The following is an 18,910-nucleotide window of genomic DNA, read 5'->3' on the forward strand; positions in this document are numbered from 1 at the left end:
ACTGTATGGGTTGATGGGTATGCAACCCCCCCCCCCTTTTTTTTTTGCTCATCTGAACACTGTGACATTCTTCTGGGTGCAGCGACAATTGCGTACCAGCCTCCACATCGACACCGCCTGCACACGAAACATCCCTCGTGCAAGTTTTACAGAGCTGCAGTGTGTCCAATTGTTTTTGTTTCACGGGACCTAGGGGAAACGACCCGTGGCCGAGTGATATCAACCGACGTTGAACAACCCTCTTCCTTCCTCTGGAATCTACAGACAGCAGTTATATCGCTATAGAATACAGTTGTCTTTATATAAGAAATCAGAACCTTAAGATGTCGACACTGACCGAATGAAAATGCATGTACTTTATTCGGGTTTTTATAATAAAATTATATCCAAAGCAAGATTCTCCTTGTGGCTCAGATTATTATTCTGTCGTCTCTGTTTGCGAGTCTGCTTGGGTGTTATGCTCGTGGCTCCATGGCAAAGCAATCATTCTGCCGTGTTGAGATACACTGGTGAGTGAAACGATCTTTTAGATATGGCCTGTAGAAATCAGATTTTATTTAAAAGTAGCGTCTTAAAAGAATAAGAATACCTGTAAAAAAATGAAACTCTTTTTTAATTGTCACATGCAGGACACTTTATTGTGAAACGATGGAAATGAACAGCATTCTGCAGCCAACGTCTCATGGGCTCCGAGCTTGGGGAAGCATTCCGCTTTTTGCCGCGGCGACGCAGTAAACACCATAAGTGAAAAGCGAACAAAAAGTGAAAAGGCCAAACTTGGCCATGGCAGGGTGGGAGTCTGGGGCTGGAGCACACAAGTCTTGACCCTAGCTAAGCCAATCAGTCCCAAGCACTAGCCCTACCCCAACGACCACCTGCCCTTTTTTTCATTTTGGTAATTCTTTTCACTTGTGGTGTTTACAACTCCCTTCAAATTCCCCTCTCAAAGGCTGTGGTTCACAGTGCCCTGCAATTGAAAAACACTCCACCTTAAATGTGCCCGCTTGCATTAATCGGGCACTGCAAACACCTCTGCGTTGACAATAAACGAATTCTAACACACTCTATACAACGATGAGAAACTCGTTGGACAAAAAAGTAAGTGCAGGCTGCATACGAGCAAAAGGTCATTTTTAAACACCCAAATGCGTGATGGCGACCAAAGGGTCAGTCCAAATTAAGCCTTGCATGCCACATGACATCACCATACTGCGTGTGTAATGCACACAGCCTCGCTCGAGACCACAAATTCAAGAGAACTGTGGCCATGATTGCAGAACAGTGAGACAATCATATGCCGGGATCCTATGCTGTTATAGACATCACGTTTTGCATATATTATGATCTGTGTTGAACCAACTGCTGTGGCAAAAGGCACACCTGAACTATGCAAACTGAGCTAGCAGACGCCAAAGTCAGTGCTATGTCAGGGCAACCGGCTTCACAACTATCAGTGTGGCTCCACACATGAGAGGCCATGCTCGCCAAATCTCTTCCAGTGGTGGGCATTTATGTGTGTTGGGCATGACGTGTTTTAAGATATTTGTCAACTGGGTCATGCCTACCTTTAAATGAAGCCACACCGGGAAATGATCTGGTGTAGGTTAATTTGATTGTTGAAGGTACAATGAGACCATCAGACGTGTGTTGGAAAGAGGTTGCCTGTTGTCCTACTCTAGAGGTGCATGCTTGGCTCCCCGATTACCCAGGAGGAGGGAAACGAGACTACATTAGCACAGGCTTAACTGCAGAGACACCACGGCACGAATGCTGTCCATATGAACCACACGGAGTAGTGTCGCATGCTCCTCCGAGGCTGTAAACAATGCACAATGCACAATGCAAACACTGCGGGATGTGTTTATAAACGTTATTCTTCGGGCTGTGATCGCAAAGGTGATGAGACGAAAAAAGAACACACAACCTGACCGAGTGGGAAGCTCAATATGGCTCAATTCCTTTAGGGAACCCATAAACGGGGGAAACCTTGGCATTAAAAGGCAATTGAACTGAAGCATAATCTGCGATGTAGCCGATGACCAAAAAACCGGAAGTGTGCCCCATCTTGTCAGATGGGTTGAGCCTGCATAGCGCTTGGGATGAGTGACCACTCTGGGCTGCTTTGGGGATACATGGTGGACATCAAAGGGCAGTGCAGCAAAATGAATTGTTGTACTGTACTATGCCCCCACTAAGACGCTCCCCACCTTCACCAATACACGCTGACTTGCGTATACAGATAACGCCAACAACCAACGGGGGGTTATAGAGGCCTTCGTCCAGCAGTGGAATGACAAAACATGGCTGTGCATGTACAAAGTGAAGCTTAGGTAAGATTAGTCCTGGAAAGCGAAGTGTTCATGACCTTATTGAGCATCGGTTTTGCTCCGGTCTTGTTGACGGATCTCAATGGAGTTGTGCCTGGCTGAAGCGACAGAATAATGGATATGCGCACACGTGTGGCAATCAGCAGTGCAGAAGAGTGATCCCCAGCATCATGTTAACGTCTATAAGTTGGCTTCTATAGGAAGCTGAGAATTGACATTTACAACAAAAATCTATTGCTTAGTTCAAGGAAGGCAATACAATACAATATAGGCACCCGTTAGGTATGCAGAGAGGTCTGAAAATTGTTAAACGTGACCACTAGCGACGGTGTAGGTTAAACAATGTGCGTGCCAACTTTGGAATATTAATGGCAACACTCGACGTGAATGCACAAGTAGCTGGGTTTCAAGTGGGTCGTGTAGTCACACGCACCTACTCGCTTCAGCGCGCATCAGTGTTACGTGAGCATCGTGGGTCAGAGAATGCTTGGCTAGACCACAGCCCAGCTGTCGAAATGGTCACAACATCTTGGCACACTGTGAACCACGCGGCTTAACTTATTACAATATATCTCCTATTTTTGAATTTTATAGTTACAGAAATAATAAAAGTATTTGAGCAAATTCCATTATGCTGTAAGCTATGGTGTTGCGACAAATACCATAATTGCAAAAGGGATGTGCACTTCGTTACTCCGACATTTTAAGTGCTGTGCTTAGCTTAATTCAAATGTGACCTTAAGAGTCTAAAAATAACCATTCACTTGCCGGACTGGCTTGTCACACTTATATTTTTTAGAGCATACGCTTTTCAAGAGGTTTCCGCTTGGGATTTTTGCCAACTCATATTAATTATGAGCACGTATGCATTATTGTAGAAAATTAGTGCCCGGAGAAAGTCCAAAAAGCATGAGAAAATAAATCCCAAAACTCCAGCGGCAACTCGGAAACCTCCTAACCACACCACCTCATAGACCTCGTATCCACTGTACCATCAACCCACGCCAGACCCGTGGTGAGCCAGCCCAACTCAGGAGGTGCCAAGGTTGTTTTTCCCACTGCTGACATCAAATGCCATGAACGTGTCATGAGCCCTGACCCTGGTGGCTCTGCATGGCTTTGAGTCACATTTTAGGTGTCTTCTGAGGCAGGCGTATCAAGGTTTGGTTGCGGCTCGGCATGGCAGAGAGAAAATGGAAAACCACCCGTACTCTGAGGGCCCCACGCTGGCTTAGCTCGAATGTGGGAGTGAAAAAGGGGCATTACAGACACCTCCGTTGCTCTGCAGGTGGGTGTCTTGTGCACCTGACAGCCCAATCTCTACACGATCCACCAACCCCATATTCAGGCTGCTGGAGCAGCAGGCGCCCAACCGTGGCCACCGTGGCCGTCAGACGCCGGCACGGCGAGACGGGGGGTGCTTTCGCCCGCAGCGGCAGTGCTCCCCCACCGCGTCCCGCATCTCGGCTCTGCTCGTGCGTACGCCGCGGCGTCACACGGTGGGGCGCAGGCTCCTGCGCAGGGCTCGGCGCGCGTGCTCGCGGGGCCCGCCCATGCAGGGCAGCGGCACGGCGTCGGTGCGAACCTCCACGGTGTAGCAGGGGCAGTGGCGCAGGTGCTCCGACATGCTGGGCGTGTCGGCGAACGCCCAGTGCCGCACAGGCTCGAACGCCGTGCTGAAACTCCACGCCTGCACGCCGGACCGATAACGATGGCAATGGATATAGAGATCACTTTGTGAGAGAAAGGTCGCTGCTGAAAGATTATCTTTGTGATCGTGGCAATGGTGGAGATAACGGTGAAGATGCTGCCGATAATAACGATGGATGGTGGAGACGATGATAGTGGCGGTGGAGATGACAGCAACGGATAAAGCCTGTGATGTTACTGATCAAAGGCGACTAATGATGATGACGACGATTACGGTGAGCGGCTTGCCTTGGCTTTCGTGCTCCAGAAGGCCCGACCGTCGGGCCCCCGTGTTCGCTCCCACACGAGCGCCACCATGCCGCGTTCGTGCAGCAGGCTGGAGCACACGTCGCGCATCGTGCGCGACACCAGCGCCAGCTGGCAAAGGCTGAACCCATCGAGCATAGCGGCCACGCGGCGCACGATCTCGAAGGGCAGCGCGCTCAACTGGTCAGCGCTGCCGTTCGCATCACCAGACGGTGATGGCGACGGCTGGCTCATGCTCACGCCCAGAGCTCCCATCTCCGCGCTGTGCACCAGCCGGTAGCCCTGCATAACACAACAGCTTTTACAACACAGACTACACTAACCTGGCTCTGGCCGCTGCAATGACAGGACACTGAAATACATTGTCATCGACTTTTACAGGTATTTTGTCAATCCACGACTGGATGACGCCAAAATCAGGAAACGAACGCCTCGACCCCCAGCCCTGACACTAATTAAAACAAAAAACAGGGTCTGGGCTCAGACCATCAACTCACGACACTTTAGAACACAGTTCATTCACAAGCAGCCAAAACCTAGCTACAAACCCAGAAGCTCAGAAGTGGAGCCCGTCCCTTAATAGACTGGCGCGTGCCATCTCTGCCATCCCTTTAACTGAACTGCAAGCGACTGCCCAAAGAACCGCCACGATTACTCAAGGCACCGGTCGAAGGGAGACCCAAGCGGCAGGCAATCCGCAACCGGTGAAGTGGCACCTGCGCAACGGGGCACAGCCGGCGCTGCGAGTGCGAACAGCCGTAGTGCGCGAGCGGGCAGCGCTGCTCCAGCCAGCCATTGAGCGCCGAGTGTACGTCGCCGTGCGAGTTGCGAAAGTGCCACGAGAACTCGTCACGACGGAAGCTCTGGCCGCAGACGAAGGTGAACACGGAGCGCTGCTTCGTGTGGTACATGGTGACGCAGTCTTGCACCAGGTCCAACGCCAGAACCTAGTGGTGGCAGACATGCAATGGACAGAGACAAGACAAAGAAATGCTTAGCCATGGCTGGGACAGGGAGAGACAAACTGTTTAACGGTAGAGTACACGAACCAACTAAATATGAGCCCGACCCCCAACGAGCCAATTGCGCAAGATAGCCCGACCTTGTGACCCAAACCACAACCTACTCTCCTCTTAAATTTGTGTTGTTTTTTCACTTCTAATATTTACCAGATTCCCTCCCCAAGCTGTTTCAGAGTGCCCTTTCCACCGTCAATGTTCCCACCTACGTTTTGAGCCTCTGCTCACTCCTCTGTGTTAGCAATCAACCGATTCTTACACTTTCTGTAAAAGGCGAGCGCAGGTTGGCAACAAATAGGAGTAATTGCATACGTGAAAGGTGATTTATAAACAGCAAAAAAAAGGTGCGATTGTAAACATACAATTGGTCCCCCCATGAAGCTTTACATGTCATGTGACATCACCACAATGTGCGTACAATGCCGATAGCCCTGTATTATACCACCGACTCATGCGGGTCAAAATCGAGGCCAAAATATTTTAGCAGCAGCGAAAGATAACCGTATAGCTATTCCTTTCTTGTGTGGAATCATGGGTATAGTTTAGCCACCAATGACTACCGTTGCCTTTTCTTTCCGATGAGTTTCTGGCTCTTCTTTTCCGATGCGTTTCTCATTAACAGAAAGTTTTAGAATGTATATACTGTATATACCCCCGGCGAAATTTCCATCAAAACTGGAATGGCGAAAAGGTCATGTGTTCAGGACAAGGCAAAGTCTCTGTTGTCTAGCCAGTAATGATGTTAACACACCGAACCAGGTTCTCATATTTAAGGGATGACTGGCCACTGCTTCCCACACATGTAAACACTCACTCACATGTAAACATTTAGTCACCTTGTGGGCCTTTGTATATATATTTTTAAAAAGGCAGCCAACTAGGTCAGTTTAGAAAATTCGCCCCACCAATTTCGAACGCTTAATAGGGATGCATTAGTTTAGCAACAAGGGATAACACAATGTGAAATGGTTAAGTTGATGATGATAATGAGAATGACAGCCCTAACGGTGGTGACGTTGATAACAACGAAGACGATCATGTGGCTTCTGCATATGATTACAGTCCTTTTGCTGATGCTCACAACGACACTTGGCTCCAAACACATAAGTGTGCAAACTTAATTTGGAGCTTTCGTGACTGCAGGAATTACTCTTTGGTTCTTTCGGTAAAGTCACGTATAAAGATAAAATAATAAATTAAATACTAGCATACGACGTTTCAATTGCAACACAAGCAATCATCATCAGGTATAAATGAAATAGAAACACAAATCTAGTATACTTAGAAATGTAATGTAATACAACAGAGAGTCAGATAACATAACAGTCAACACCCTACCTGGTTGATTACGTTCTTCCTGAGAATGATAAATTTGAGAGAGAGAGATAAAACACAGAACCAGAGACATATAGACAGACACATAAGCAGACAGATATCACAGAGATACATAGAGAGAGACAACACAGAGACACACAGAGACACACAACATAGACACAAAGACAGACGTATAAGCAGACAGATATCACAGAGATACATAGAGAGAGAACAAACATAGGCACACAGAGACACCATGCCTCTGTGTCGAGGCCTTAAATAAAGAGAGGGGGCATTTGTTGTCTGAGCTTGTTATCAAATTTCTCACACACACACCCCCCACCCCCCTTGCGATGCAGCCTCCACACACCTGTGGCAGTGGTGCTACAGCGAGCTCTTCCTTCCGGAGAAATCCCGTGTCAGAGGCAAGGTTCGCCAGGAAGTCCTTGGAGGCCAGGAGCGTGGGGAAGACGAATGTCTGCGTGCCCACGTCGACGTGGTATCCATCTCCAGTGCTGCTGATGAGGCAAGCAGAACTAAAGCCGTCAATGAAAAATCTAAACGACACCTCCGGCAAGCAGGGGTAAAGCTCGGGGTTGTCGTCGGCTAGGTGCCGTACGCACACGAGTACCCACCCGTTCTGCCGGGGTGTGTAGGCCGAGGCAGCCTTGCACTGCGCCAGTGTTCCTTTGTCCCATCCCGACGTGCATTGCCCAGCATTGCATTGTCTACCCAGACTGAAGTATAGAGTTCCTAGCCCTATTCCCTGTAGTGTAGTGGTTCTCTACCGGGGGTACACGGTGATTAATAAATGTGTAATGATACCGTGCATGAAAGTCATCGGTGAATAATCATGTATGAATCTGCCAATTGAAAATAAATATGGTAAAAAGTAAATCCATATGGTAACCTAGGAAGATATAAAAGACCTTTCTCAACTCACTGATTGTAAACAATGTGGTTTCCAAGAGCAACCAGCGAGCACGAACTAATGACGTCACGCATGCAGAGCGCCCGTTGAATTTTTTTTACTCGCTTGCAATTACGAGCTCGTTAGGATGGTACCTGACAAAATGGACAATTGGCTAAAATACTGATGTTCATTATTCATAGAATTATTTCTCAGACCCATGTTGGGTCAGGTAAGGGGGTACTCGGTTGAAACAAAATTTAACAGGGGGTACGGTAGCCAAAAAAAGCCTGAGAACCACTGCTGTAGTGCATTGGTCTGTCCTCGCTTTGAATTGGCACGCCCTTACCATGGCCCTGTATACAACCCATAACCCAGTGTATATTCCTACTGCACGTACCTAATCCCACCCTTAGTATCTATGGCTACCGTAGGACCTTTATGTTCCCTGTCATATGTATCCTTACACCTAATGTCTTTCCATATCACCTACCCGATAATGAATATGCCCTGCCATGTATATCCTCCTTTAACCATAATGTAGTGGCTATCCGTATCGTAATACTTTGCCCTACCCTTGTAGTATTTACCCCTCACCCTGTTTTATACCGCTACTCCACAGTGTCTACCCCAATACTAATCAATGGTGGAGCATACATTTTCAGGTGGGGGGGGGGCAACCCCTCCAGCAATGAAAAATTATAGGAGTTGGTAATAAGTAAGGACTTGTGCCTTGCTTTTTATTCGACACGTGTGATCGGCATCACGCTCGCAAAAGGTGAATGCCTTCGGGGAAGTCGTGTACTGTTTACGCAACTGCGCATAATTCTGAGTCACTTATAACTGCTTTGCCGTTACTTATTGCCAATTATGGACTCAGACTATTGTCCTATCTTCCCATAGAGTCCCTGGCACGTAATAATATGCTACACAGTGGCAGTGGGGGTCGCAAAATTCCGATTTATTACTAATAAACCCAAATGATCCGATCGAAATTAGGGATTTCGATCGGATCATTGCGGGGACACGTGCCACCCCACCCCCTTCCCCCACTGGCTCCGCCAGTGGTGCTAATGTTAACCCACAGTGCAACCGGCCTGCCAGATGGTGTCAATGCCTACACCCCGTGCTCCACCCTGACCTCTAGCTCATCACTGTGCATTGCCCCCCCCGCTTTCACACCGCATGTCGGAGATGCCTGTGCCTGGCCGCGCCTCCCCCTCCAGGCAATACATGAAGGCAGCCGTGAGCACGTCCATGCGGCCCAGGCTCGAGTGCTCCGCCTCCTCGTCCACCCCCGAGTCCAGGTCGCTTGTGTCCACGGCGCGGTCCTCTCGGCTGCGCCGAAACTGCAGGGCATCGCCCAAGCGCGACTTGTAGCCCCGGAACGACGTCGGTACCTGGGGGCGGAGTACGGGGTCGTCACGGTCAGGTTCAGAGTTATTTGGCTGCAATACATTTCCACGTGCCAAGTCACTTCGTTGAGCTAATATTTGTGGCCAGGTGGCTTCTAAAAAAAGAGCTCTGTGGGCCTTACCTGGTCAAATAAAAAAAATGTTTTAGTTTTAAGTGGGCATGTGTGAAAAAGAGCTTCCTAGCTCATCGGATTTCTCCGGGATAAATAAAGATTCTGCTTCGGAGGTGTCAACGGCACTGTCCAAGGGCATGAAAAAGTGAAAAGCAACTGAAACATTTTAAAGAGGCCCGACTGCAGTACTGGAGGTCTGGTTGGGATAGGATTAGAGTCAGCGGCAGGACTAGTACTCATGGCCGGTGGTTGGCATGGGCTCTGGTGCAAGGAATTAAATGCATGCCCCCCCCCTGCCCAAGTTCCCCCCTCTTTGTAGCCTTGCACCTGGGCGACTCCGGCCCATAGGCCCCAGGTACAGCCGCACGGCCCGTACATTAGATAGCTACGCCACTGCCAGTCACATACATCGTCAACATCGGAGGAACATACCTTGAAAGTGCTGACAGTGGTGATCGCCTGCGGCTCCAGGGAGCCGTAGACGAAGTCTTGTTCGCGTGGCGTGCACGCCGCTCGTTGTCCAAAGTGGATGAGCATGCTGCCCTGCTGGCTCTGGCAGAGAGAGGATGGAACATTTGCTGTCGGTGGGACCCACCTATGTCGCTCCCGCTCCAAAGTGTTCACACAAGATCAAACGTTGCACAACGGCGGAAAATGCCGCGTACCTTGCGTGCGCACTAAAAAAACAACGCGCACTTCACCACCAAACGCTGCGCACTTTTCAAGCTGTACTAGCACACACTAAATAATGCGCACATGCAATATCAGGCGCTGCACACTGCACTGCCGATACGCCACCTGTCCGCACCCACCTGGCACGAAGTTGAGTCCGTGCCGTCGGAGCCTCCCGCTAGCGGGAGCAAAGCGGCGGCACCGCCGTCTGGCCCCGTCACGCCGTTGTGCGGAGGGGGCAGCACCGGCCCGTCCTCCGTAGGGCCCCCCATGGTGCTGGCCGAACCCGCCACGGAAGCCTCCGCCTTGGCAGTGGCACGCTGCTGCGACCGTTCCTTGCTGAACAGGGCAGCGTCAAATGTGTCCACGATGGCTCTCACGACCTCGTCCGTGTCACCAGTGTCCTCTGTGTCCCGGGACGCGGGACAGCCACGGCCTCCCGTCGCACGGTCCGTGCCATTGTTGAGAAGGTCAAGTGCGGCCTCCAGGCACTTGGTGGTCTCCATGGTGGCTCTGTACAAGTCCTGCAGGTCCTTCTCGAGATGACCCTTACTTCCAGCCGGAGAAGTAGGACACGCAGCATCAGCGGTGGGGCAAGGCATTATCTGTGATGGCAGAAATCATCATCATCACCATCATACTTTTTTAGTGTCATCATAATAATTTCCAAAGTAATTTGCAGTGTTAATATCATTATGATCATTATTACCATCATTAACATAATCACCATCGTCACCATCACCGTGACCATTTTTATCATTATCACCTTACCACGTCGATAATGATCATCATCATCACTCAGAACTCACTGGTGGCTCTGCCATGAGCTCTGGGAAGAGCCGCGCACCCTGAAGAGTCTGCAACAGCAGCCTCTGGTCGCGCTGAGCCACGGCGAGATCCAGCTGCTTGTCAGGGTCTCCATGGCGACACAGCTGCTCAAACAGCTTGCGGTCCGTGTAGCTGATGGGCCAGCGGTTCCATTCCATGCTGCAGCATACCACGCTGGCAGGGCATGTCTGTGACATAGGGAGTAGCAGTGGGTCAGGGACAATTATACTTCCATTTAAATCATAACAAACATGAAGGATGGGTAAGAGTGAGTGAAGGAGCAAGTGAGTGAAAGTGTGAGTAAAAGGGTGAGTGAATGGCTGAGTGAGAAAGCGTATGAGCAATAGAGTAAACAAGCGAGCATGTGAGTGAGAGAGATTGTGATTGCATGACAGGAAAGTAAAGGGGTAAGTTAGCACGTTTGGCTATTTCCAGTGCAAAAGAAGTTCAACATACATACATACAATGATAGAGCCAGCGAGTTGGTGAGTGAGTGAAAGGGTGACAGAGAAAACTAATTTGAGAGTGTGTGAGCGAGCGAGTGATTTAGTGAGTTAGAGAGACTGTGTACGAGTGGGCGACTAGTGAGTGAGCAAGTGACCACGGTAATAAACAGCGAGCAAGCGGCCGAGCGAGTGAACAAACGAGCAACCCAGCACACACGAGCGAGCCACGCCCACCTGCAGGTGCTGACCCAGCCTGCACCGCTGCATGGAGAAGGGGCACCCGAAGTCGCGGTTGATGCAGGGCACGCGCTCCAGGGGGCACAGCAGCGCGTGCTCGTCGCCCTTGCACGCGTGGTAGCGGGCGCCGCACGCGCACGGGCAGCCCACTTGCGCGCAGCACACGCGCGCCTCGGGCGTGGCGCGGCAGCGTGAGCTCACACAGCTCAGGCAGTGGGCATGGGCCGAGGGAGGCGGCGGAGAGGCCCCGCTGCGACGACGCTGCGCGAGACACCAGATGCGGGGGGGGGGGGGGTCACGGGAGGGGTCAGGGGGACGCAGAGGAAATATGGGGAAGTGTGAAGGGGATAATCATTTTCTTGGTTCTTTCGGTAAAGTCACGTAGAAGGGAAATAATAAAACAATAAAATTAAAACATAATTAAATAATTCTCACGACGTTTCGGCCACAACACAAGTAGCAGGACGGCTGCTTGCATTGTGGCCGAAACGTCGTGAGAATTATTTTATGTTTTATTTTTATTATTTTATTATTTCCCTTCTACGTGACTTTACCGAAAGAACCAAGAAGATGAATCCCTGCAGTCACGAAAGCCTTAAATCGGGATCATCATTGTTATGTTATTTTGTTACTCTTTTGTCAATCCCACCGTTTCATTTGCAAAATCTGTTATGTCTGTGCTGTGTGAAATATTTGGCTTGTTTTGTTCCAACCAATACATCTACAGCTTTGTCAATTCACTGCTTGATTAAGACCTCCCCGTGCCATGTCAGTCATGGGAATTATTTAACTACACTTTGCAAACCTGGTGAGTGCAGGTTGGTAAACTGATGTTAGCCATGGCCAAAGGTCACTGGGTTTATAGCTCAATGTTAACTAACCGCTGTGCCACTGCTGTCCCCTATCACTGATCTTATTCTTTTTAATTGTCTTCACCATCGACATCACCGTAGTCAACATCATCGTCAACATCATGTATGCTTTTATAATTACATACATCTCCAGTGAATCTCCATCAACATCACTACCGCCTACAACAGAAAATAACCATTGACACTCCAGTATGTGTGTGACCTTACCCAAAGCTATATAATACAAAAAATACATGTGCATAAACCAGGTGAGAACCCAGTAAGTGAACACATCTCTATGGCAAGTGAAACCTGGGGGGGAAATACAGAAAGACAAGTTAACTAAGTAAAAAAATGTGCAAAAAAATTAAATTTAAGTATCATAAAAAACCACGCTTGTTGAGTGTTAGCACTGCGTGGCTGTATGGAATGATGGCGTGAGTATGGCCCTGTTTATCCACTTTCACTGCCTTGGTACTGATTCTCAACACAAGCTCAATGGCTTGGCAACCATAATCTCTCCTCCCCCCACCACTCAACTTCCACAGCGTAACCCACACTCAACACGACCATAAAAGGTTTCCAGATGAGCAGCCGCACGAGAACCGGGAGTAAGGGATGAGGGCGGCAGCATCTTAGCAAAAGGGGGGGAAAATTACTTAAAGAGTCGTGTCTGTCTGAAATACTGTTCAGCATCTCAAAGTTCCTGCTTCTCTCCATTCACTTCAATATCCACGCAGTCGATAAGCAACCTTTTCTGGGGTTTGCATTGGAAAAAGGCCAGCACAGAATTACCGGGCTGCTCATAATTGCGCAGTGCCAAGCTACGGTCTTCAAAAAGTGGGTGCCTTGCCAGTGTGTATACAGCAACAATGTGCTTCAACATAAACAACGTCAACTTTGCACGCTGCTTGGGATTTGCACGCTAACATCCGTTGGCACTTTAAAAAAAACTACTCGTTCCATACTCACTGTTTAAACGTACAATTTCTGTGGATGAAATATTTATAATGAGGAAAGCTATAATGATGGCTGGATGTTTACATGTACACAGACCGGCGAGCATAGGGTTCGTTGCACTTAGAGAGACAAAGCGCAAGATGGAATGTGCGCCTTTTGGCGTCATCTGGTCCAACCCAAGTGAGACTAAGGAAAGCTGTCTCGGGTGTGGACCAATCAACTTCAAGGACAATGCATATATTATCAGAGTTATGTTTTTTGTTTGCATTATGGCAGCAGGTATTGTGGTCTATGCAAACATGACTCCTTGTAAAAAAGGTGTCAGTTTTGATGCCAGATAGAAGGGTAAAAAACCAATTATCAAGATGGAAAGATGTTTATGAAGGGATCCCACCATCCCCGATGCTTAAGGAGTTGGCAGAGTTTTCACTCGAATGGTTTAAATCTTGAGCTAAATGTGACCTTTAGGTCTGTCTCTAAAGAAATACCACGCAACGAACCACCAGTGCTTTACTGCACCGCGAGAGCATTTAATAACACAATTAAACCCCCAGCATCCCATTAATCGCAGCTGCGTCCAACATGGTTTATGGCTCGCACCTTAAGGGACATTCACAATGGGCATTTTTTTTTAAAAAAAAGCTCTTTACACATTTTTAAATTGTGACTGGAATCTGTTTTATATGTATTGCAATAAAGTTGGAAGCTACAAACATTCAGCAGTTGTTTCCACTATAAAAGTTTCATTGCGTTTTTGTCAGATGTCGCTGAGCAGCCCGGGTGGCTTTCGTGGTCAGTGCACTCACAACTGAGCCAATTTGCACAGAGCTGACAGTTTATATCCTACCACAAACAAGACAGCGAAGAGGTGCTGGGTTTATTTCCGGCAATAACGCGTAAAATAATTTGTATAATTTCATTATAGAACCGACTACTGGTACAAATATTGCAATGCATGCCCCACCTGAAGAAGATACTTCAGACTCATTGAGACTTTTCAAGATAAATAAATAACTATATTATATCAGTATAGCCAATATCTATTGCGTAAACGCTCACACTGCGGGCATAAACATGCGCACACTTGGGCGTTTTAATTCACAGATCGATTGTGATTGAGCAAAGTGAGAATATAGAGTACATCCAGAGTGAAGAGTAGACCAAGCAAGGGTTGACCTACAGCAAAGAGTGTGTCACAATAGAGGTGATGGTGCTGGTGCCTGTGATGAACACGATGGTAGTTGTGATGCCAATAACTTATGTGGGCAATGACGAAAACAAGTTAAGAGCATGTGCCATTCACACAAGTTGGCCTATTGGCGTCAATCATGCCAAAACAATTCAACATGTGAAAGTTAAATTTCGATTTAAAGCTTTCGTGACTGCAGGGATTCATCTTCTTGGTTCTTTCGGTAAAGTCACGTAGAAGGAAAATAGGAAAATAATAAAAATAAAACATAATAAAATAATTCTCACGACGTTTCGGCCACAACGCAAGCCGAAACGTCGTGAGAATTATTTTATTATGTTTTATTTTTATTATTTTCCTTCTACGTGACTTTACCGAAAGAACCAAGAAGATGTGAAAGTTAGCCACGGCTAAATTAAAAAAGTTTGTCATTACGTATATTACAATCTCGTCCAAACATCATCAAAATACAGTTATCCAAATTATTATTGCAAGAGATAGAACATCTCTAAGGGCCCAAACCTGGATATTTACGAGACTTTACGATATTTCAGTGGCCTATAAATGTCCTCTCACATTCATGAAGTAGTACGCTTATTGTGGAATAAGCGTTTGTGTTCGACACACCTTTACTTGACCTTTTATTTGCAGTAAATGTGAAACCAGATGCGTTGCCAATAGGCCAGCAAATGTACCATGAAATGTGAGTCAGAAATAGTTTTGCATTTCGTTACATAACATTACACTGAAAGACGTGTTATACTCATCCCTTACACGAGTCATTAGCATGTCCAACAACAGATTGATTTGCATAGAAGCAAACATTCCCTAACCATGAATGCAGAGCATGTCATTCACTCACCATGGTTGGGGTCCTTCCTCGAAATTGCTGGCAATGAAATCACGTGGAACTCCAAATTACTCTCAGCATGGTACTGACCCTGCACAGTAAGGAACACACGAAATGGGGCAGCGATTCAGTGTTGACTGCAAGGTGGCAACGTGTCTGTGAAAACATCTATCCCCTTGTATGCAAGGGCATTCTCCAAGGACTCCCGTAACCTCCCACATGAAGACACTACTTTATAAGGAAATGTAAAAACATCCCAATGCAAGACTGTCTTGAATTCCAATGTAGCACCAATGGAAAGAGACTTAAGTCATTCTGAATACAAGACATCATTGTTGTTGTTTAATACAATTTCACAGACATCGTATTTTACACAAACGATAACTAGCATTTACAATAAAAAAGTGTTGTCGATGTTAAAAAACACTGTTAAATTTCACCTTTCAAAATATATTTTAAAAACTCAAAACTAGATCGATCAGAAAAAGGAACAACTGCTGAAAATAGTTTACACAAATGACACCTAAGCACCAAAGGTGTGGAACTTCCATTAAAAAAACTGCTAAACACCTGGATGCAATATGCAACTAAAAAAGATGCGAAGTTGCCCATCAATATAAATATATAATTGATTCACAATTGTCTGTGTTGACGATGTATTAAAAGGAAAACGTTGATGTCATTAAAGCAACAATTCAGGGTGACCTTACTGCACGAGTCTTTTCAGCAGATTGTTGTTGGATGAGGGAATGCAAAGGTCACATTATGTCAGCAAACTAAACAGGGTAATGTTAGTACATATGGTCACACAGTGATTTGCAAAGAATACAGCTTTGCAATAAAATCCTACCAACCCAGTACATCTTATAGCATGATGCTAACAATGTTCACGGTAATATTGTTAATCGGTATTTCATGGTCACCTTGAAAATTCCTAAGCAGGTGGTAGAGCATTACTGCTCCATTTAAATGATATTATGGGCAATTTCAAACACCACTATCATCACCATTACTAATACTGTCACGGCCATGGCCACAGCCACCACCAACAACACCATCACTACTACTACACACCACAAAAAGCATCATCATAACCTCGATGGCCATGACCAACACAAACGTCACCACCACCATCAACTCTATCGTCACCACAAGACCAACGGCCAATTGTAATTATCTAACCTTGCTGCTGTAATAATCATAATTATTACAACAGCAAGGTTAGATAGCAATTATAATTACTTTTACAGCAGCAATGCTAGTTGAAATTACACTGTGATTCCAATGAATTACGAATGACACAATTACAATTGTAATTTATCTAAGCTCTGTTCACCAACATCACCACTATTTCCACTCTCAATATCAGGAACAGTATGACCACCACTACCAACCACTACTACTGCTACGATATGCACCACCACGAGCACCTCAACCTTGATCACACGCTTGGGGCTGCCCTTGCCCTGGCACGAAGGTAATCAACAGTCACAAGTTCCAGTCGCCAAAAATACAATGACGACACACGGTCAGACAGCTGCCACCATCGTCCATGAGCTCTGTCCCTCACCAGAGCAGTGGCACCACAACCTCAGACGATGGGGCATTGCGTTTGGTGGCTTTGACTGACATGGTGGGCACCCAAACACAATCGCATGCGCACAATGTTAAGTTGGCTACTGCTATCATTTTAGATGCACGATCACGTGTGCATATTATGTTTTGTATTTACGAGTGTAGTGTTCAGGGTGATGCATCTTGCCAATCACAACAGCCAGATCTGAGTTTGGCCAGCGACCTCCTGTCAGGGAGCCTTTGCCACTCCGAATGGCCCCAAAGCGAACCTAGTCTTGAACACTTGGCGAGGAATGACGACTGTTTAAATTAACAATGCATTATTCAGTAATAATACGATGCAAAAGTGTGGAAACACGCTTTCCCTTCGCAATGAATTTGTTCTGGGGTTTCGAAGCAAATTAATCTGACAAACTAAACCTATTTGAAATTAGTTTTTTGTAATATTTCCATACTGCAACATATACATTTCTGCTAATAGTACTTCAAAAGCTCCAGTAATAGTTAAATATCAGTGATTTCTCACTCGAACTAGTGTGGGCCACATCCATCTCGTGTGCATTGCCCTGACCAAGTGGAAAAAATGCCACATTACGATGGTAGGAAATGACACACTTTACAGCCAACAGTAATGCAATAACATATACAGTTACAGTCTATCTCATACGGAATTGAGCATTTCATACTTTTAAAACTGTTAGAAATTTCCATCAACACATTTTAATGTTTTTAAATGGACCGTGTCGAAGTTTAAAGGGACATTGTTCAAGTGAGTCTTAAAAATAAACTCACCGGCTGTACTACCAACACTGCAGCTGTATACATAATACGTTAATAACAGTATTACAATGTGGCATTATATTTATTGCTATGTTTGATTCCTTACATGTTCTACTTTTGAACGTATAAAATAAGTCATTCAATGTTGTCCATAATTCATATATTAAGTTTATTCAACGTTTTCCTAGGATCGAACATATATATATAAAGAATCAAAGATAGAAACACGTATCATGCATTATTAAAGAAACTCTATCCGTGCATTTAAATTAAACACTTAAAAAAAACCCCTCTCTAAAAATGACCGCGAATGCGGCCTAGGACACGGTGAAGCCTTACGTCTTTCCTAGCCACCGGATCCGGCCATGCTCGGGGGGCTGCAGCCGCGGCGCACAGGGGGTGTTCCGGTCGATAGTCGGCGTCGACTTAACAAGCGACGGAACGCCGCTCAACGACCACTAAAGTCTGTCGTGGCGTCGCAGACGAGCGGAATTAGCAAACAATTGTAAGTAAAGATTAAAAATAAAGTATGTTGAAGCGCTGCCAAGTATAAGTAATAATAACTGCATTAGTCCCGGCAGCGATAGCCGTAGTGTTGACGTGACGTCATGGCGAGGGCGTGGCTAAAGAATATGAATATTAAGTGGGCGATGACGTAAACGGCTGCGCTCTTGCAACGCATTGCATGACAGATTTGAAGCTTTCGTGACTGCAAGAATTCATACTCTTAGGTTTTTTTCGGTAAAGTCACGTAGGTAAAAAATAAATAAATAATAAATAATACAAAAAGTTATAGAAATAAAATAATAAATCACGACGTTTCGGAGGCAACACAAGCTTCCGTCTTCAGGTGGAACCGTCACAACACAATTGCTGTATCAAAGTCTGAAGATGGATTTATTAAGTTATTTCTATTATTTTTTCTAATAAAATTTTTTGTATTAACTTTTTACCTACGTGATTTTACCGAAAAAAACCTAAGAGTATGAACGCATTGCACGACAGATTTCAACGCAACCTGGCCATGCAATGCAATTTGGGGGCAATCTGTATTCGGGATGTATGTTAAACTTCTTTCGCACCCTACGTGGCCTGGCATCAGCAATGAATGCGACCACGTGTGCTTCGCTGCTGTCTTGCCCGCATTGCTTTCTTACGAAATCCGCATGTTTGTTGTGTGTTCTCCCATTTAATTTCAAAATTTTCTCCGAATCGTGTTTGCAGACATCCGTGTAGGCAATTGTCAGTTTCACATCCCAGTCCATTGTTATATTTCTCTGCTTCCTCCGTGTCGTTCGTGGCTTTGGACAATTTGCTTCTGCTTTGCTAGGTAGGCATTGTCCCCTCTTTAAAGGTTTGTTTTAAATTACTCTATGGTAGTTAAACACGTAAGGATTTCGCGATCAATATCATCTATAATATAAGTTTTTTTTTGTTTGAGTTAGATCGCGTTAATATAAATGCGTCG

At 46.3% G+C, this 18,910-nt stretch overlaps 1 protein-coding gene across 2 annotated transcripts; it reads right to left on the reverse strand.

The window, feature by feature from the left end:
- Positions 1 to 616: 616 nt before the first annotated feature.
- On the reverse strand, positions 617 to 18,059 carry LOC144947932 (F-box only protein 30-like). 2 transcript variants are annotated; one of them, XM_078877344.1, is made up of 11 exons: positions 17,782 to 18,059; positions 15,100 to 15,178; positions 11,235 to 11,498; positions 10,536 to 10,742; positions 9,867 to 10,331; positions 9,487 to 9,606; positions 8,709 to 8,926; positions 6,987 to 7,131; positions 5,000 to 5,230; positions 4,266 to 4,565; positions 617 to 4,017 (listed from the first exon to the last, which is right to left on the reverse strand). In XM_078877344.1, the coding sequence occupies exons 2-11, from the start codon at positions 15,100 to 15,102 to the stop codon at positions 3,820 to 3,822; spliced, it is 2,151 nt and encodes a 716-aa protein (XP_078733470.1). In that variant the 5' UTR covers positions 15,103 to 15,178; positions 17,782 to 18,059; the 3' UTR covers positions 617 to 3,819. The 2 variants fall into 2 exon arrangements, with proteins under 2 accessions (XP_078733470.1, XP_078733469.1); XM_078877343.1 differs by having other exon boundaries at positions 6,987 to 7,134.
- Between the last annotated feature and the right edge of the window lie 851 nt (positions 18,060 to 18,910).

This window comes from Lampetra fluviatilis, chromosome 47 (assembly GCF_964198595.1).
Source record: "Lampetra fluviatilis chromosome 47, kcLamFluv1.1, whole genome shotgun sequence".
NCBI classification, from domain to species: Eukaryota; Metazoa; Chordata; class Hyperoartia; order Petromyzontiformes; family Petromyzontidae; genus Lampetra; species Lampetra fluviatilis.